This window comes from Schistocerca americana, chromosome X (assembly GCF_021461395.2).
Source record: "Schistocerca americana isolate TAMUIC-IGC-003095 chromosome X, iqSchAmer2.1, whole genome shotgun sequence".
Classification (NCBI taxonomy): Eukaryota; Metazoa; Arthropoda; class Insecta; order Orthoptera; family Acrididae; genus Schistocerca; species Schistocerca americana.
The window spans coordinates 783,566,731-783,589,084 of NC_060130.1; the positions used below are offsets into that span (position 1 = coordinate 783,566,731).

Sequence of the window (22,354 nt, forward strand, 5' to 3'; positions counted from 1 at the left end):
GGAAAGCATGGTTTGTTGACGAGTGGCGTTGCATTATTCTCACCGACGTCACTCAGTTTTGCACTAACCAGGATACTCATGGTTTGCAAGTATACAAAAAAATGTGTGTGAAATCTTATGGGACTTAATTGCTAAGGTCATGAGTCCCTAAGCTTACACACTACTTAACCTAAATTATCCTGAGGACAAACACACACACCCATGCCCGAGGGAGGACTTGAACCTCCGCCGGCACCAACCGCACAGTCCATGACTGCAGCGCCCTAGACCGCTCGGCTACTCCTGCGCGGCTGCAAGTATACATATCTTCCGCAATTAACCATTGGCATTGTTGTGAGTGCCTTCTGAAACATACTTGTTGTGTAATGATGCAGCAGTTCATTATGTTAGGATATACTAGTTATAACAAAATAAAACAATTAAGGTTGTAGGCAGTCAAAAGTTACATTTCTGATCAAACGACAATAATGCAACAATTATTGTCAAAAACCAGGTAGTGAGACAGAGACCAATAGCCGAGTGTGGAAGAGAGCAAGGGAAGAAATCGAGCGATATTATGTAGAAAGAAACAACTGCTAGTGGAGCTATGCAACTGAGGAACTCAGTATGATCAGTGAAGCACGAAGTCAGAGAGCTGTTTTGGATACAGCTTTAAGAACAGAGCATTTCTTTAAACCATTAGTGAGAATGGTGAAGTATCTGACAGATTCCTTCCACTGAAATGTAATGCTTATTTACCACTCTTTTTTTTGGTTCGTGACGTAAAGTAATGCCAACGTCAAGTAAATTAAAAATAATTCTGAAATTCCAGAAAAACTTTTCTAATTTAATTTATCTTTTATTAATTACTCTGTAATTATGGTCACGATACTTCTGAGCTTATTGGGCACTTTACACCACACATAGAAAACAGTAACACAAAGTGCTTCCATTACTCATTCATCTGTTAATCGTGTATTTTGGGATTAAGACAGGCATATTTTACTACAGTATGATTTTTATGTGTGTACTACCTCTAGTCAGTGTGGCGGCGATAGTGTGCGCTGGCATGTTATACTGCCTCTAGTCAGTATGGTGATATATAATGTGTGTATACATGTATCACCTCTAGTCGATATTGCGATGTATGGTGTGGTTCAAATGGTTCAAATGGCTCTAAGCACTATGGGACTTAACATCTGAGGTCATCAGTCACCTAGACTTAGAACTACCTAAACCTAACTAACCTAAGGACATCACACATATCAATGCCCGAGGCAGGATTCCAACGTGCGACCATAGCAGCAGCGCGGTTCCGGAGTGAAGCGCCTAGAACCGCTCGGGTGTATGGTGTGTGCAGGTATGTTGTACAGACTTTCGCCAGTATGGCGGTGCATTGTGTGTGCAAACATGTTGTACTGACTCTGATCAGTGTGGTGGTGTATGGTGCATGCAGGCATGTTGCCCTAGTTCTGGGCAGCTTGGTGGTAAATGGTACGCACAGATATGTTGTATTGCCTCGGTCAGTATTGTAGTAATGTAAGATGTGTGCAGGCATGCTGTAGTGGCCCTGGTCAGTGTCATGCAAAATGGTGTGCACAGGTATGTTGTACTGCCTCTGATCTTTATGGTGGTGTATGGTGTGCGCAGGCATGGCGACGGGCATCGTGACGAACACACGCGTGACGCACGCGACGCCCGCTGCCCTGTATGCCCACTCGGCTAGCCGCTACTGGGAGGACGACTCCAAGATGTCGCCAGCTACGCGAAAGATCTGCAAGGACATCGCAAGGCAGCTCGTCGAAGACACACCAGGTCGCAATATCACGGTAAGTATCAACCACACTTCAGTTCATTTATCTGCATGTAACATGAAACAGAGTATGACACAATTCAACAGCTGACAATGGACAGTCGCAATTGTGTGTAACGGTGTCTAAATCCACTGTTGACCAACAGGTTTAGCTTTCCCACGGTTTCCTCAAATCGCTTAAGGCGAATGCCGGGATGTTTCCGTTGAAACGGCCACAACCAGATTCCCTGCGCATCTTTTTCGAGTCCGAACTTATGTTACGTATTTGTAATATCGGTGTCGATGACATAGTAAATTAAACTCTTCCTTTACTTTTCCATGATCTAAATGGAGTGTTTCTCGTTCCATAGATAGCCCATTCGAATACTGATGAAAGGAGAAATTGCCATTGCCAGCATCTGGCTGACAAAGAGATACTAACGTGTGGCATACTATGTACCTGTTACTAGGCTCTGTTGTAGTACTCTGGGTTGATTCGCAAACATTTCCGCAATGTATCACAGAGTAAGAACATGTGATACTATTGACAATTCCCAGACTATCAAATAACTACGCTCAGTTCTGCAGCCCTCTTAGTGCATATTAGCGAAAAGGAGATTCAGTGACAGCACTGGCTGGAATGCTGTTCATCAATGGTAGCACAACAGGTTGAATCACCAGACTAACGAACAAATTTGCAATCAGTCTGCGTATGATAACTACGAGAGTGCTAGCACTGCTATACGAAATCGCACCCTCGACCACACCTCCAAGTGTAGGTCGAGTGTGTCTAGCATGCAGACAGGTTGGTAGCAGGCCCTCAACTGGCCACATACTAACCTACACACGACAATCACTGGAACGGCGGCAGAACGAGTTTTCATCAGAAAACGCAACAGACCTTCACCCTGTCCTCCAATGAGCTCTCGCTTGACACCACTGAGGTCGCAATTGGCGGTGGTTTGGGGTCAGCAGAATGCACGCTACAGGGCGTCTGGCTCGTAGATGTCCTTGAAATAACCGATTTGTAACAGTTCGTTGTGCCACTGTTGTGCCAACTGCTACTCAAATTGATTCTGCAGTTGCAGTACAATGCGTCCAGTGCCATACGCCGAACACGATGGTCTTCCCTCTCGGAAGTGCCACGTGGCCGTCCGGAGTCCATCCATCTTGCGACCGTACATTCTCGTGACTACCGCTGCCAGCAATCATGAACAGTAGCTGCATTCCTGCCAAGTGTTTTCACAGCATCGTGGAAGGAACATCCAGCTTCTCGTAGCCCCATTACACGACCTCGTTCAAACTCTGTGAGGTGTTGATAATGGCGTCTTTGTCGCCTTAGAGGCATTCTTGAGTAACACCAACTCACCAGGTCCATTATCAAAGATAACTAACTCTCACGATCGTTGCAGCCTGTATTTAAAGCAAACCTGATTTGCATCCTCATAGTCGTGCTACTAACGCCACTCTCGTGTGACTGGCGCGAAATCTGAGTAAACACGATATTTCAGATGTAGGAACACGCCAACCATTTTTTTTTGGCGCACAACTCCTTGTTGGTGTTGTGATTGTTTTTCCGTCAGTGTAGTTTGAGCAAGTTTTATCTGCCAGTAAATTTAACGTCAACATCATCAAAATGTTGGGGTAAGGTGTCCTAAAACTGATGCAGCCAAAACTTTCCAAAAAATGCTAAAATCCAGTCTTCTCATAATAAAACCACACCTATCACAATTTTTCCTGCTGTTAGTTATGGTGCCATTGTTTAGAAATAGTTAGCCATATTAAAACTGTGTGCCCGACCGAGACTCGAACTCGGGACCTTTACCTTTCGCGGGCAAGTGCTCTACCATCTGAGCTACTGAAGCACGACTCACGCCCGGTACTCACAGCTTTACTTCTGCCAGTATCTCGTCTCCTACCTTCCAAACTTTACGAAAGCTCTCCTGCGAAACTTGCAGAACTAGCACTCCTGAAAGAAAGGATAGTGTGGAGACATGGCTTATCCACAGCCTGGGGGATGTTTCCAGAATGAGATTTTCACTCTGCAGCGGAGTGTGCGCTGAAATGAAACATCCTGGCAGATTAAAACTGTGTGCCCGACCGAGACTCGTCTCCTACCTTCCAAACCTTACAGAAGCTCTCCTGCGAAACTTGCAAGCCATGTCTCCGCAATATCCTTTCTTTCAGGAGTGCTAGTTCTGCAAGTTTCGCAGGAGAGCTTCTGTAAAGTTTGGAAGGTAGGAGACGAGATACTGGCAGAAGTAAAGCTGTGAGTAGCGGGCGTGAGTCGCGCTTCGGTAGCTCAGATGGTAGAGCACTTGCCCGCAAAAGGCAAAGGTCCCGAATTCGAGTCTCGGTCGGGCACAAAGTTTTAATCTGCCAGGAAGTTTCATATCAGCGCACACTCCGCTGCAGAGTGAAAATCTCATTCTGGAAACATCCCCCAGGCTGTGGCTAAGCCATGTCTCCGCAATATCCTTTCTTTCAGGAGTGCTAGTTCTGCAAGGTTCGCAGGAGAGCTTCTGTAAAGTTTGGAAGGTAGGAGACGAGATAATGGCAGAAGTAAAGCTGTGAGTACCGGGCGTGAGTCGTGCTTCGGTAGCTCAGATGGTAGAGCACTTGCCCGCGAAAGGCAAAGGTCCCGAGTTCGAGTCTCGGTCGGGCACACAGTTTTAATCTGCCAGGAAGTTTCATATCAGCGCACACTCCGCTGCAGAGCGAAAATCTCATTCTGGAGTTGGCCATAATTTTTTTTTTCCTTTAGAAAATTCATTTTGGGGGTAAGTATTTATTAGGGCAGTATTTATTCACATAACAAACACCTTGTGCTAATAGTTTTTAACATGCACATTAAATATGTCAACTTTGCCAATAGAGCTTGCGAAGTGGCGCTCTTTCCTCAGCGTTTTAAAATTTCTTTATAACAGTATAATATTGGCTTCTGTAGACAAGGTTGTCCTTTTCCTCATAGTTAGTTTCTTTCAGTGTTAACAGTAAATTTATTTCCTAATAAACTGACAGAGGACGTAATTGTATGGTGACCAAATGATATGATACACGCACCAGATATCGAAATGATCTCAAGCGTGGAAACGGTCGATAGGCACTTTACATCTGGCACTCTCTGGTGCAAGCCACATGAGCTGACCCTCTTGACTTCTAGAGTGGTGAGCAGTAAGAAGACGGGTGAGTGATGCGTTCTGCGCAAAGACAGAGAGAGAGAGAGAGAGAGAGAGAGAGAGAGAGAGAGAGATATTACTTGGCGGTGTCGTTAGAGTGCTCTCTATCTCTGTCTCACACCACATGCTGCAGCTGTTCTCTCTCCTGGAAAAGTGGCAACGCCGGAGCGAACTCCAACACGGAACACTGTTTTCACTTCTGACATTTTCTCGATAAAGTGACTTACAAGCAGTGCCTAGTGCTCTCGATTATTCGTGTGATATTTGTTACTTTTCTTTGCGTTATCCATAACGAACACAACAGTGGCAAAATGATCGTCGCCGTGCACGAACAATAAAATAAGCACGAAATGTTTAACACACTCATCAACGTGCTGATGACAGACAGAATCAGTGGAACATCGCTAAGTACTTAGCCAACGCGTGATACAGTCTCTTGAGGCTGCGCTACTCTCTGCCACATGCCTTCATAGTTGCACAAAATTTTAACAGAGATTAATTTGGCGCCCAGCATCTCTCGACTCCACAGTTGCGCATAAATCATCTCACTACTCCAGTGTTCTGTATACGATTACGGCTTCAACATCAGCTACTCGCTCACATTAGTATTATGGTGGCTGTGAATTCAATTGATGATCCTTGCTTTTTGAATGGTTTTGTGTTTAACTACTGATGGTTTTTCTGAAGTGTCATCATGTAACCACCTACGACAAGTGCCAGTTATTAGTACAACTAAACTAGTACCCGCTATGAACAGATTAGATGATAAAACAGTCTAAGTTCTCTTACAGTTTCAAATACGTTTACAATTTGTGTTTTCCCCGAACCGATCGCTTCAAATTTGTTACAATGCTCTCAAGTCTAAAGATTGATTTGATGCAGCGACCCTCCTACGAAACTATTACAACCTATATCCATTTGAACCTTCTTCATGTACTCAATCCTTGGCCACCCTCTAAAATTTTTACCCTCCACAAGGCCCTATATTGCCACGTTAACTCTTCCTTGATGCCGAAGTATATTCTATATCTTTTAGGCAAGTCTTGCATCAAGCTCTTTTCTCTCCACTTCGATTCAGGACCTTGTCATTAATTACCCGAGCTACGCACATAACCTTCAGCGTTCACTAAACCTCACTCTAAAATTCTTGCCACTCTGATCTACATAGAAATGATCAATGTTTTTTGCAGTTGGTCTTATACAGGTTGTTAAAAAAGTGTCGAATACTTTGAGAGGTGGTAGTTCTAATTTCTGGGGGACTGATGACCTCAGAAGTTAAGTCCCATAGTGCTAAAAAAAAAATATTTGCAATAAGGCACACAAACACGACGAAAACTAACGCAGCCAACAAAACGACTCATCGAAAGGAGAAAAGCAAGTCCAATAAACATGGGTCCAGAAAGGCATACTTTCTGAGATAGGTCCAATAAACACTGACCCGGGAATGCATGCTTTCTGCGATAAACACCTGTTTACAGGAGATGTTCAACGTAGCGTCCATTCATGACAATGCAGCCCTGATGCATACTTTGAAGTATACCGACTTGTTGTTGTACATGCTGGCACGCATTGATGGCGGCCCTGTAGTGTCCGCACATCGCTGATTGGAGTAGACCAGTTCCTTTAAGGTCCCCATAACCAAAAGTCTAGGTGACTGAGGTCTGGGGAACGAGCAGGCCTAGGCGTGCTGCCCTCCCCTTCCACCCCCCTCTCCCTCCCGCCCCCGACAGATCCAGTGGTCCTGAAATGTCTGCATAAGATATTCGGGAACATCGTGACGGAAGTGTGCTGGTGCGCCATCATGCATAAACCGCATTTGTATTCGTTGCTGCAATGGCACAGCCTCCAGCATAGTAGGCAATACATTAGTGAGAAAGTCCAGATAATGCTCCCCAGTCAATCTTTGTGATAGCACGTATGGCCATATTAATCTGTCGCCAAGTACACCTGCCTATACGCTGATTGACAACCGGTGTTGATTCCCTTTTTCCTGAATTGCTTGAGGATTTACATCGACCTATACATGTTGGTTATGGAAATTCTTAACACCATCTCTTGTGAACTTAACCTCATCGGTAAATAAAACCTCGGATGTGAACAGTGGATCTGCGGCACACTTCTGCAACAGCCACTGACAGAACCGCCGTCTGCCATGACGATCATGTGACCTTAGGACCTGAACGCGCTGTAGATGATTCGAGTACAGCAATTGTTCATGAAGTACCTCCCAGATAAGAGAGTGAGGCTCGCCTTCAGCTGCTGCTAAATGGTTCAAATGGCTCTGAGCACTTCTGAGGTCATCAGTCGCCTAGAACTTAGAACTAATTAAACCTAACTAACCTAAGGACATCACACACATCCATGCCCGAGGCGGGATTCGGATCTGCGACCGGAGCGGTCGCTCGGTTCCAGACTGCAGCGCCTAGAACCGCACGGCCACTCCGGCCGGCAGCTGCTGCGAATCGTCGCACACTGCTCCCAGGGGTTTCTTCCACCGAACGTAGCACACGTTCCTCTATGGCAGGCGTGTGGACTATGCGGGGCCTTCCACTGTCAGTCTTCCGATGTGCAAGGGTATGTGTGACCCTCAGACACTGGAAAAGCCTGCGGATCAACTTATCAGAGGACACACTGCGCTGTGAATGTTTCTCAGCGTAGATGGCACGGGCTCGCAGGCTATGTCCAGTTGCTAATCCATAGCACAGTGTCATATCCGTCATTTCACTTGTAGAGTAGTAGGCTTCCATTGCTAATATGTGGTGGAAGAGAGAAAACGTAAATGTACTATACCATTTGTACGTACAACCAGCGCAATAACAGTAAACACATAATTGAATCCGCCCTTGGAAGAACGTAAAACACCATGATACGTTACCAGGGTCGACAGTTATGTACACTAAGGCACACAAACACGACGAAAACTAACGTAGCCAACAAAACGACTCGAACCACACAACTGACTGCAGACCACCAAATGGTAGGTAGAGTACCGTAAGTAAGACGTCATTATACCCTGCCGACACATTTGACGGAGCGCCAATGCAACGACTGTGCTAATATCCGCAACCAATCCTCACGCAGCCCTTCCTATAAAGACATGTTTATTTCGGAAAGTATACTTATCCATGTATATTAGACTTACTTTTTTGTTTCGATGATTACCACCACCTCTCAAAGTATTCAACAGCTTGTTTTTAAAACCCCTGTATATACCAGAATGTGTCCATTTTTCTGACTTCTTTGTTATGTTTAATATGTGGAGTGACAGATTATATTTTGTAAAAAAGAAATATCTATATTCAATTGGTTGAATGTATTAACTATTTTATATGAGAGGTTGCCAACAAATTCCTGACTTTGGTGAAACGTCTTGTTGCAGTTAGTGGTGTGTGTGATGTAAGTTCCATTTCATAGTTTTTTGCAGTGCGTATGATAAAGGGAATCTATTTTATATAGGATACTCTTTCTTTTCGGAAATTTGTTGTCTTGTGTTTATTTCTTTTTCTTTTAATTCTCTAAAAACTATAATTTGACCACTCTGTGTCTCATGCGTCTTAAAGTAGCAAGTATTTCAAATGGTTCAAATGGCTCTCAGCAGTATGGGACTTAGAACTACTTAAACCTAACTAACCTAAGGACATCACACACATCCATGCCCGAGGCAGGATTCGAACCTGCGACCGTAGCGGTCGCGCGGTTCCAGACTGAAGCGCCTTTAACCGCGTGGCCACACTGGCCGGCAGCAAGTATTTGCGTATGGGGATGGCATGATATATTTTTTATTGTAACGTCTGTGGTGATAGATTTCCTGGGTATATCAAAGCACCGCATATTATTTTTACACCGAGGAAGTTTTTAGTCTGTTTTTGTACATGTTATGCTCTAAATTTAGTGTTCTCATCTTTGGAACTGAACAACTAGCTAGAATTGTTGATAAATCTATTAGAACCTGACGTTCAGCCACCCCGTTTGAAACAAGCGTGTTACTTGAGTCACACGCTTCTCCTACTACTGGGCAAATTATTTCCCTACATTCATAGAAACATTTAGACCCAGAATAATAGAACGCTGCGACACGATCGTGAAAGGAAGCCATCAGGATTGAATTGCGGTACCTCTCCGGCACATAGTTTTAATTTATGGGGACAATTCATTATGGCATGCAGTTCGTTGCATAGAGAGAGTGAGCCTGCCTACTTTGTAGGTAAACAAATAATTTATTTCCGTTTTGATATCATTAAAAACCATATTCTCTTCGTCGTTGCTTGGATCATTGAGGAATACGTGAGCGAACACGTGTTTCTCAGTAACAAATAACCTACTACTAAACACTGTCAACATAAAAAAAAGCTGATTTGTAAATGTAGGGATGTGGTAAGAGGTGTTCATGTTGTCATACGCCTAACTTTCTGTGCGTAACGAATTTCATATGTTTAGGGTTGGCATGTATAATTCTGTTATACGTTGTTGGTTGGGTCACTCATGAATCTATCTTTTTACGTGTTTTATGATGATTCTGTTTGATGGTAAAACAGTCGTTGATACAACCTCTCAAAATACACGTTTAATGAGTACACTGTCATTATAATTAAAGTTCTGCTGCTTGAGCCTGTGGAGACGAAAAACTGTTTACCGTATGGATATTTATTTTTATTTATTTAGACTTCAAAATTACAGCCTATTATCTGAAAAGCTAAAATCTGCCTTACAAACCACATTTCCTTGGATACTAATAAATTATGTAACAACTACTCCTACTCATCAGGTTACCTTCCATTCGGAAAGTGGGTGGACTCAGCGACTATTATGTGGCTTATAAATTATAGAGTGCAACAATCAGTCATCCTTTTTTAGATTTTATTACGCAAATCCGTATTTTGGCTAGTAGCTAGCCATTCTCAATGCACTATCTTCTATTTTCGATGCATGTAAGTCCCTGTTGTTCGGGCACCAGTCACATTTCTTTGAATACTACTTTTACTACTACGAAATTACATTAAACCCTTAATCAATTACCCAGCTACTAATGGGTTCCAAACTTTATGAGATAGATATCCAGACTGTGCGCTACATGATTTGCGTTGTTAGTAGTGCTAGTGTCACGACTTGCCGTTACGCGCCGGTACTAGTACGGCGACGTAGGGTTGAAACAGAAGCTCTGGGTGTGCGTTACAGTTGCAGACTGTCAACGTGGTCTGGACAAGGTAAGCAGGAATTTACTCGTAAAGCAATTTTATCAAAACAGCAATAGCGCTGCTGCTCTTCGTGAGTATCGACGCATTAAAGGAATACAAGAGGTCCTCTTTCCACACCGGAGTTGAAGAACATGATTCGGAAGTGCGAATTAACTGGCGATTGCACCACAAACTGTTGAAGAACCTACTGCCGCCATGACTGAGAATCCTGAACGCAATACGCGATCTTCAAGGAGTGCGCGGTCTGTGGCACGACAGCTGAACAATCCATGGTCCAGCCCGTCAGAGATGTTTCCGGCAGTAGTAGAGTAATCCCTCCTGCGGATCCAAGCTGTCGTGGTAGCATATGGTTGTCACATTGAGCAACGTTTTTAACCTGAAACGTAAACATCGTGGCCATTTAACAAATGCTACTGCCCCACGTGAAAATTAAAATGTGTTTCCTACAATGGTTTATTCGTTATTTCTCTTCTGCATGTCCTTAAAAATGTTTCCACAATGTTCCGTTGTCCAACGATCACTCATTTTTCATGGTGGTCTTCTCAAGTAGCAAAAGTTTAATCATAAACACGCTGTATATTATTCTCGCGAGCAGTTCTAGAAGCGCTTGCCTAATAACAGAGGACCAGATTTAAAAGTATTTATGCATGATTTCAGGAAACTTCGTTATGTATTCAGTATACCCATATCCTCAGTTTATTCGAATCGCCAACGTCAGATAAAGTGGAAGGCACCGTACGTTGAATAAAATGTAGTTCTACTTCAAATACGCATATCAGATAAGAATGGTGAACATTCACTGCAGCACGATCTACAACCATCGCGAAGAGGATCCACTGTCTGACAAAAAACTTCGTTCCACTGTTCGAAGTACGTTTACGGGTTTACACTCTTCTTCTACCAGAACTTACTAGGACGAGCTAAAAAGTAAAGCCTCCGACTTTTTATGTGAAGACTCGTAAAGCTGTTCAAATAAAACAAATGTCATTAACATCCTACATCTTTATTATTCATGTCTACATATTTATTTCTCAACATAGTCATCCTGACGACGAACATACGTCTTTTAACGAGAGACCAATTTGTTGAACAGTCTGGAACCGCGCGACCGATACGGTTTCAGGTTCGAATACTGCCTGGGGCATGGATGTTTGTGATGTCCTTAGGTTAGTTAGGTTTAAGTAGTTCTAAGTTCTAGGGGACTGATGACCTCAGTAGTTAAGTCCCATACTGCTCAGAGCCATTTGAACAATTTTTGAACCTTCCGGTGTCTGCAGATTTCTCCCACATATACAACCTTCTTTCATGATTCTGAAACCAAGTGTTAGCTATGATTAAATTATGCTCTGTGCAAAAATCTACCAGGCGGCTTCCTCTTTCATTCCTTTTCCTCAGTCCATATTCACCTATCACTTTTCCTTCCCTTCCTTTCCCTACTATCAAATTCCAGTCACACATGACTATTAAATTTTCGTCTCCCTTAACTATCTAAATAATTTCTGTTATCTGGCTATGCATTTCCTCAATCTCCTCCTCCTCTGCGGAAATAGTTGGCATATAAACTTGTACTGCTGTGGTGGGTATGGGCTTCGTGTCCATCTTGGCTACAATAGTGTGTTCACTATGCTGTTCATAGTAGCTTATCTGCGTTCCTTTTCCTTTTTATTCGTTGTCAAACCTACTCCTCCATTACCCCCATTTTATTTTGTGTTTTCAAACCTGTATTCATCTGACGAAAAATCCTGTTCGTCCTGACCCGAACTTCACTATTTCCCATTATATCTAAGTTTAACGTATCCATTTCCCTTTTTTCATGCCGGCCGCGGTGGTCTCGCGGTTCTAGGCGCGCAGTCCGGAACCGTGCGACTGCTACGGTCGCAGGTTCGAATCCTGCCTCGGGCATGGATGTGTGTGTTGTTCTTAGGTTAGTTAGGTTTAAGTAGTTCTAAGTTCTAGGGGACTGATGACCACAGCAGTTGAGTCCCATAGTGCTCAGAGCCATTTGAACCATTTGAACCCTTTTTTAATTTTATAACCTACCTGCCCGATTAAGGGATCTGACATTCCACGCTTCGATCCGTAAAACGCCAGATTTGATTCTCCTGGCGATATGAGAGGCGAAATAAATATGACTGTATACCTCAAACGAGCTGTTGTTTGCGGCCATCACGTTCGCTGGTTCACAAGATACCTTTTTGAGCTCCATTAAATATTATATCTGTGTTTGGTGATCGGTGAAAAGCCAAGCTAACAAAGTGAAGCTAGCTGAGCAGGAGCGGCAGATTTGCGGCTGCTTGCGTCAAAAGAGCGTCGAGGCGAGCGACAAAGTATATGCGTACTACTGGAAACAAAGGTAGAAAATTCACCATTCCTGTGGCGCAATTTTCGTGAATTTATTTCGGACACTAGGAAAGTATTCACCTAAGATTTGACCAATAAATGTATGACGCAGTCATTTGTTTCCTCTTGCTCGTTTATGATGTATCTTTTGAGAACGAGAGAGAAGTAAACAAAAAAAAAGACCAATCTGTCTTTTACATTTACTGCGAGTTACGTACTTATTTATTTGATTGCATTTTGTGTGGTGTGGAATATAGACACTTCATTAGATACTTACTGATCCTCCTACTGCACACAATATATGGATTTGTCTTTAGAATATTTAGAGAGTCGGGTGTTCTATCCTATATCATCAACATCTTTGCAGAAGCAACAGGTCGTTCGACTGTGCATTCTGCCCCTAGGTTCTTGTCCTATACTTATTCTATATTTTTTAAGCAAAGCATGAGGATTTTCCCCTGAAACAACAGAAGCCGATACAGAAGCCTGAATTCTCTTTACATGAACAGTTCTTCCAATTTTCAGTTAATTTTAGTGAGCTACAATTACAATCAAATCGTGTAAACTGGCAATTTGTAAGTAGAATGAGTCCATTCATTTCGGAAAATTATGTTTCTATAACTTAATTAAATTTACTTAATATTGAAGTGCACAATTTTACGTATCTGTAGATCAAAAGCAGCTTGCAAGGTGTACACCATTTTGAAATTATATCGTGATCTGCCTGGATATTTGAGCAGTTCTTCAGATAGTACTTCATTCCTTACTAAACTGCTTTAAATGTTCTTAAACGTAAAATTGTACACTTAATAAAACGCAGAAACGTAGTATCCTATGACCATAACATCAGTAAGTCACATCTGGAATCATTCAACTCACACAAATAGATGGTTGTGACAATTTTTGTGGATATGGAGTGGAATGATTGCATTTGCTCAGTTACAGGTAAAACAGGTGACAGGCTTTGGTTCACTGGTAGGACACTTGGAAGATGCAGTTAGAGTACAACGGAGATTGCATAAAAAACTGCCGTGCGACCAGTCCTGCAATATTCTCAATTGCGTATAGCACACAGCACATAGGACTAAAAGAAGATATCGAAGGTAGATAAAGAAAGGCAACACGAATTGTCAAAGGTTTGTTTGATCCATGGGAGAGCATTACGGAAACGCAGAAAATCATGAACTGGGAGAAGCCCGAAGATAGACGGCAACTATTTCGCAAAGACTTACATACAATTTCACAAGAGCCACAATTTAGTGAGGACTCTAGGAATATGCTACAGCCCCAACATATTCACGTTTTCTCCTTTGTTTTACTGCCTCTTTTTTCTGCAGTCGCAGTTTTGTAAGTTGCATAGGTTTATATCGTTGAAAATGGGAAAACAGAGTTCAGCATTTCTGCTTTTTCTTTTCTACCCTCAATTTAGGTCTCTGAGCCATCTGTGACCGACTTGCTGATGACAGCTTTTACATATGACAAGAATTTCTTTGAGTTTTGTTGGTTGGCTGGTTGGTTGATGGGACCAAACAACGAGGCTATGGGTCCCATCGGATTAGGGAAGCGTGAGATAGGAAGTCAGCCGTGCCCTTTCAAAGGAACTATCCTGGCGTTTGCCTGAAGTAATTTAGGGAAATCACGGAAAACCTAAATCAGGATGGACGGACGTGGGTTTGAACCGTCGTCCTTCCGAAGGCGAGTCCAGTGTGCTTACCACCGCGCCACCACGTTCGGTCTTGAGTTTTGTGTAAGCTCTTTAGATAAGAGTCACTGAAGCTCTCATGCACTGCCGTTACGACAGCCAAACGCTTTTCTTCACCATCTGTCTATCTATAGCTCTTTGCTTTGTTTAAAGCATATTTGGCAGTAGTCGCCGTTTGTTTGGAAGTTTCTTTACTGTCAATGTAATTCTTTCGAGGTTCGCTCCTATCATGAACAGTTCTATCGGATCAATATCTACTCAGCATTCAGTACTCTCGAGTCACAATCCGTCAACAGAGTGAAATGTTTTGAGTTCTCCCTAGATATATGGCACTCTTCACCTTTATCTAGTGTACTGAGCATGTAAATCTTGCTACTTGTTTTAGCTGCCATTTGTACTTCAATAAACATTATTGCTAAAACTACCTCATAGTCACTGATATACCAATTTCAGTGCGGGGATGATTAAGGTCTGAAAAGCGTTTAAGCCTTACGAGTTACTCGATAAAATGGTAACTGTACTGATAATATAAAAAGCACCGGCGGTAAAGTTAAATGACAAACGTCTTAACTAAGCTCTGTACTGTGGAACACGAGAATAACAACATATGCTAAATAAAATGGAGCTTAAATTAACGTTGCCAAATTTGACCGATGAGAAAACGAAAGAACTTGAAAGTACTTGGTAAACTATTCTAATTTTCTTTAGAACTATTGAAAAATGAATCTTTGTGACAAAGGAAAACAAGCTATACCTGCGCGAATTACACCTAAGCAATGGCACATATTCTTACCTGGGTGGCGAAAACATCGTGGAGTTAAACGCGTAGCATGAAACTTTCCGGGCTGTGCGCTGCGCGCAACTTTTCCTGTTCCGTGTGCCGCGCCGGCACAATGGAATGTTTGAGTGCTCTTGCCGGGAGCAGCACAACACCCTTAACGTCATATTCAAAGGCTTAATGGTCGCCGCAGAATACAGAAGCCTTTCGACATCCATAAAAGAAGAGCACCGCACCCTCAGACTCCAGCCTAGACGCTCTTCAGCGTTCTTCTAGAACAAACGAAGAGCAAAAAAGTCAAATAAATGTACATTCACCGTAACTTTTCGCTGAAAAAAAAAAATAGCGATGGAACAACCAGGCAGGTAATCGAAGTTCTTAACTGAGTTAATCGGCATTATCGCTCAAATTTCCACTGATCTTTTGCGTAGGCAGCCTATTCATCGTTATGAACACCAGAAACAGAATTGCTTCCCACCTAATGCGTCCTCTTTTGCCTTGCAAAATACTTCCTAACGAAGACAAAGAAGCAGGTAGACATTCAAGGCATACTTTTGTTCAGATGGTGAATAAACTGTGAAGATAAGCAGAATAGTGATTCAGTCCGCCGGCCGGAGTGGCCGAGCGGTTCTAGGCGCTACAGTTTGGAACCGCGCGACCGCTGTGTTATGTTAGGTTTAAGTAGTTCTAAGTTCTAGGGGACTGATGACCTCAGAAGTTTAAGTCCCATAGTGCTCAGAGCCATTAGAACAATTTTTTTTTTTTTTATTCAGTCGCCAACTGAGATTTATTTATTACTGACATGTTTATTGGAAGTATTTGGGGGTTTATTTATTTTATTTATTTTTGACGCTGGTGATGTTAATAGAGATATTCATGGAGCTTTAATGTCAGTAACCGTATATAAAACATCTGGAGCATTAGAGTGTTACCAGAATTATAAAACTTGTTCTGTGTAGAATCTGAGTCATAGGTAAGGAGTAAAAACATGAAACTGTAATTTCTATTTCGTTATTCCCATAATTGTATCGTATTAGAGTGTTATTTGGTATTTGTAGGGCTGTAGGAGAGAAAATCCTGAATCCATGGTTTGATTTCCTGTTGGTCTCATGTCTTTTTATGGAATTTAGCGTGAGTTTGTAGTTATTGTGCATGTAAGAAGAATCGAGTTGCACCATGATTCAGATCCCAGGTTAAACTGTGCGCTACTTTACAAATTTCTGAATGTGTTCGTTGTAAGAGAAGAGCAAGACAAATGAATAACAACTCCAAAAGGAAAATCCCCTGGAAGGTATAGAGATGCTAAGGCAGGATTCAAAAATGGTTCAAATGGCTCTGAGCACTATGGTTCAAATGGCTCTGAGCACTATGGTTCAAATGGTTCAAATGGCTCTGAGCGCTATGCGAATTAACTTCTGAGGTCATCAGTCGCCTAGAACTTAGAACTAATTAAACCTAACTAACCTAAGGACATGACACACATCCATGCCCGAGGCAGGATTCGAACCTGCGACAGTAGCGGTCGCGAGGTTCCAGACTGAAGTGCCTAGAACCGCTCGGCACACCGGCCGGCGCCAGCATTCAGATTGGGTGTAACGTTACTGCATAGTTTACTCTTAACATAAAGAAAATGTTCTTATATTAGCCTTTCCCTTGTACTGGGAGACAACAAAAACAAAAGTCGCTCATTAAATGCATCAAAGCAGCTGTGAAAACGACAGCACTCGAAAACAAGGACCATGAGATACAGACAAGTCCCTGGTGTATCAATCATTGAACAGTCGCACAAAGGAGTCCGTGTTTTTGCACTAATAATATGTTCCACATTTTCCATACACAATGATAAACTGAAATTCACAGAGAAGGATCTTCCAAGTCTTTTGTGGCTAAAGTGTAGCTGTCGAGTGTCCGCGAAACCTTCTATAGAAACCTGGATTACCACATTTGAATAAAATTTATTTTTTCCTCAGAAGAAATCGACTGCACTACCATAACGTGCGTGTGCTTTGCAATATTGATGCAGAACACGTTTTCCTATGTATAACATGCAAGGAGACGAAGTGCTGCCAATGTACTGTGAACAGGCATGATCTATCGGAACATTGTTAGACTGTTTTAGATCATGTGTGACACCACATTTCTGCTGATTTATTTATCTCCTATGTTTGTTTGCTGTGGCCAATAAACTAAGGAAAAAACCCTGTTTAGTATGGACTGTACTAACATGAGCGAATTACAACTTATTATGATAACTTTAAGAAAAAATTCATTCATAAAAAGCAAAGTACCCGCGATTCTAACGAATTAGCAGGATAATACGCACTTTCTGCTTCAAAACGGTCTGTGTCTCCGTTCAGTCCACAGTCTTACTGAAGTAGCGTTACAGGACTACTATGAAAATATGCAAATATAGGAGTAGGAGTAGATACAAGACAAGATCCAATTAACAAATCATTCAGTGCCACAATTAAGTCAATACAATTGACAGAAACGGAAAAGGTAGGCACTCACAAGTGCTCTATTCAGCAAGATTTTCACCTTTATATGTATAGGGTGCGGAACACGGTAGTAACAAAACTTGTGGGACTGTAGTTGTCTTAGGATTTCTCTACTGATTGTCGATCTGCCTGCTAGTGGCTCTTTCACAGAAAAGAAAAATTCTTGTCTGCAGCGAGATAAGAACCGAAGATTAACACACTCTTCTACTTGAAGCGCGAACACTTTAGCATTCAGCTAGAATAAAACTACGTCAAAAAGCTATACCTAAGACAAGGAATACGCAACATAAATGACGAAGTAAGCTGCAGTTTCTGTTTGAACGAACTTTCTGGTCTCAGAACCATAAATTTGCAACCTCTGTGTCACCCATTAAGTGAGAATAAGTCAGAAAATTGGACCAAACCACGAAGTAAATCGACAGTCACATTGCTGCCAAACGTAATCTACAATGTAGCCAATTCTCCAGTAGACAAGCGACAGGCGGACAACTTTTGCTTAGGCGATGTGAATCTTGAAATGGCTACCATCTGGGAACTAGCCCTTCGAATTTCCGGTGTCACTGGCTGTAAGTTTTATTCACATTTCTGTTAACTATGATTTGGGTTTAATGTGCAGTTACAAATAATCAAATAATATCCAGACGCACGAATATCATTAACAAAGGCCATAGAAAATTATTACAGCGATTTTCCTCTTCTGTAGCTGTCGAAAGCAGTTTTGTTTTTCTGCCTCAAGCGTACAGCAAATTAAAAAACTCATTCACTTGTACATTACTCCTGCTTCACTGTGAAGCAAGTTGCAACCCTCTGCTGGTACAGGGCTCCGAATTGTAGCGTGTAACATGGCGGTGCGTCAGAAACAGCGAGCTGTAATCGAGTTTCTAAACGGAGAAAGTTCGTCCGCACATGGAGCACTCTTTCTTTCAGGATGAAAATGTGGACCACACACCAGCGCTGCGACACCTGTAACATTCCGACGCTCTGGATTCACTGTCATTGATCATCCTCCATAGAGCCCCTACTTGTCCATTCCTACTTGTTCCTGGACTCGGGTAGGCGCGCCGGTCCCAGATCGAATCCGCCCGCCGGATTAACGACGAAGGCCGGTGTGCCGACCAGCCTGGATGTGGTTTTCAGGCGGTTTTCCACATCTCTCTACGTGAATACCGGGCTGGTCCCCACGTCCCGCCTCAGTTACACGACTCACAGACATTTGACACGCATCCGCACTTTTCCACGATTTACACTAGATGCACACAGATGGAGTACTGTCATACCGTCCCGGGGGGTACGGGGTGGCGGAAGGAAGGGCATCCGGCCACCCCTTCAATCTAACATGCCAAATCCGATTTAACCACGCCAAACCCGCCCACAATGCGGGACACAGGCGCAAGCGATAGATAGGTAGGTAGAATAATAAAGATGTAGAATGTTAATAAAGTTATTTTTATTTAAAAAGCGCCCCAGTACGGTCTTATACTTATTCTAATATAGTTATTAAATGTAATGACAGATAATAAATATGACTGAAAGACGTGCCACTGTGGAAACAAACCCTGAATGCAGAACTGTTTGCAATTTTACCTCAAGCTCCATAAAACATTCTTGCAAAAAGGCTGCAGATGATACATACGTTAGGGATATGCAGCATCCGCTCCTCAGCGGATTTTATGGTGGAAAGAATCTTCTTGACAAGCTAAAACCATGTATCGGACCGGCATCATAACCTGCATTTTATGTTCCCTATCCGTCAAGAAATTTTAGTGTCACTAACTTCTGTCTTCTATGAGGAATTCTTTTCTTTTCAGAGTACAGAAATAAATAATAATTATTCAATAATATGATACCTTATCGTAAAACTAGATTTTCACATATTTCTGAAATGTTTCCAAGCTTAAAGATGGTGCACTTCCACATTGCTATTACTCTTAGAGAAGTTTTTACGACGACTTAAAAAATTAAAAACGCATTTACTGTATTTCAGGTTAAACATGATCGTTAAGAGCTCATACACTCCTGGAAATGGAAAAAAGAACACATTGACACCGGTGTGTCAGACCCACCATACTTGCTCCGGACACTGCGAGAGGGCTGTACAAGCAATGATCACACGCGCGGCACAGCGGACACACCAGGAACCGCGGTGTTGGCCGTCGAATGGCGCTAGCTGCGCAGCATTTGTGCACCGCCGCCGTCAGTGTCAGCCAGTTTGCCGTGGCATACGGAGCTCCATCGCAGTCTTTAACACTGGTAGCATGCCGCGACAGCGTGGACGTGAACCGTATGTGCAGTTGACGGACTTTGAGCGAGGGCGTATAGTGGGCATGCGGGAGGCCGGGTGGACGTACCGCCGAATTGCTCAACACGTGGGGCATGAGGTCTCCACAGTACATCGATGTTGTCGCCAGTGGTCGGCGGAAGGTGCACGTGCCCGTCGACCTGGGACCGGACCGCAGCGACGCACGGATGCACGCCAAGACCGTAGGATCCTACGCAGTGCCGTAGGGGACTGCACCGCCACTTCCCAGCAAATTAGGGACACTGTTGCTCCTGGGGTATCGGCGAGGACCATTCTCAACCGTCTCCATGAAGCTGGGCTACGGTCCCGCACACCGTTAGGCCATCTTCCGCTCACGCCCCAACATCGTGCAGCCCGCCTCCAGTGGTGTCGCGACAGGCGTGAATGGAGGGACGAATGGAGACGTGTCGTCTTCAGCGATGAGAGTCGCTTGTGCCCTGGTGCCAATGATGGTCGTATGCGTGTTTGGCGCCGTGCAGGTGAGCGCCACAATGAGGACTGCATACGACCGAGGCACACAGGGCCAATACCGGGCATCATGGTGTGGGGAGCGATCTCCTACACTGGCCGTACACCACTGGTGATCGTCGAGGGGACACTGAATAGTGCACGGTACATCCAAACCGTCATCGAACCCATCGTTCTACCATTCCTAGACCGGCAAGGGAACTTGCTGTTCCAACAGGACAATGCACGTCCGCATGTATCCCGTGCCACCCAACGTGCTCTAGAAGGTGTAAGTCAACTACCCTGGCCAGCAAGATCTCCGGATCTGTCCCCCATTGAGCATGTTTGGGACTGGATGAAACGTCGTCTCACGCGGTCTGCACGTCCAGCACGAACGCTGGTCCTACTGAGGCGCCAGGTGGAAATGGCATGGCAAGCCGTTCCACAGGACTACATCCAGCATCTCTACGATCGTCTCCATGGGAGAATAGCAGCCTGCATTGCTGCGAAAGGTGGATATACACTGTACTAGTGCCGACATTGTGCATGCTTTGTTGCCTGTGTCTATGTGCCTGTGGTTCTGTCAGTGTGATCATGTGATGTATCTGACCCCAGGAATGTGTCAATAAAGTTTCCCCTTCCTGGGACAATGAATTCACGGTGTTCTTATTTCAATTTCCAGGAGTGTACTTTCTTCCATGAAATCTCACACAACGATTTCCCGCAAGTGCCGTTTTAGGTTCCGTTCGTCACAGTCCACTTTCTTATTACACTTACAAGGTTTCGAAAATTGTGGGGTTATAACCTTAGATGATATGTTCGCAACGACTGAAATTAATTTCCTCTTACTCGTTATGAAAGTTATTTCGTGTTAAACTTCCCCGCACACGCTGATTACGTAACCTCTCCCAGCTGTTCAGCTTAATACTGTAACTCGATTAGCAATAGCGGCACGCCCTGCGGAAACGCGGTGTGGGACAGCTGGAATTGGTATTTCAGCTTTACACGCGCCAGCAAGCAGATGCCCGGCTAGCTTGCGTTTCCGCTTGCGTAATATGCTGGTAAACACCTGTAGTACCGTTTGCGGTGCAGACAAGCTTACGCCACCACGATCAGGGAACAAAACTATTTCCTGTTGTAGTTACGCAAGCGATGTAACCACGAGATGCAGAATCTCACTGTGAAATGTTGAATATGGGATCTGAACGTTGCATCGCGCGTCAAAGGTTACAGGGTTGTACGAACAGTGGCTTACAATAAAGTGATGTGCGGAATGGGGCCACAGTCCTCCAACTTCTCTTACTATTATGCTCGTCGAATTTCGGCGAAAACTTTGTAATGAGATTACTGTAAGTTTTAACATCGTTGTCAACGGTAAACTACTAGTGTTCGCATAGGAAGTGAGAATCTAAAATTCTAAAACCAGATTCTTGATACAACCACACAGTAAAGTTTCTCAGCAGGCGTAGTATATTCCTTCAAATTAACTCCGCTATTGCGTGTAAATAATAACTGATTGTAATTACTTATCTCTATCGCAACCCACTACACTTTAAAATCTTTTTCTGTTTAATTCCGTAACCGCCTCCGTTAACAATCACATCACGAGACATCAAGCAATCCTCAATTCGGTAGTAGAGAAAAAATATGTAAAAATTATTGAGGGAGACCAAGACTTCAATAAATATGAAGGTTGAAATTGATGTAGGTTATAGTAGCTATGCAGTAGTGAAGAGACTTGCACTGAATAGACGAGGAAGAAAAGGAAGCAAGATTAGAGTTCAAATGGCTCTGAGCACTATGGGACTTACAGTCTGGAACCGCAGGTTCGAATCCTGCCTCGGGTATGGATGTGTGAGATGTCCTTAGGTTAGTTAGGTTTAAGTCGTTCTAAGTTCTAGGGGACTTATGACCTCAGAAGTTAAGTCCCATAGTGCTCAGAGCCATTTTTGACTATGGAACTTAACCTCTGAGGTCATCAGTCCCCTAGAACTTAGAACAATTTAAACCTAACTATTCTAAGGACATCACACATATCCATGCCCGAGGCAGGATTCGAACATGCGACCGTAGCGGTCGGGCGGTTTCAGACTGTAGCGCCTAGAACCGCTCGGCCACTCCGAATTGCCAAGATTAGAGTTTAAC

The 22,354-nt window shown here is 43.4% G+C and overlaps 1 protein-coding gene across 1 annotated transcript in view; it reads left to right on the top strand.

The window, feature by feature from the left end:
• LOC124556317 (alkaline phosphatase, tissue-nonspecific isozyme-like) overlaps positions 1-22,354 on the top strand; it is a 655,606-nt gene that overhangs the window by 302,455 nt on the left and 330,797 nt on the right. The window contains exon 4 of the mRNA XM_047130289.1: positions 1,630-1,808. Within this exon, the coding sequence (XP_046986245.1) occupies positions 1,630-1,808 (179 nt within the window). The remainder of the gene's footprint in view (positions 1-1,629; positions 1,809-22,354) is intronic.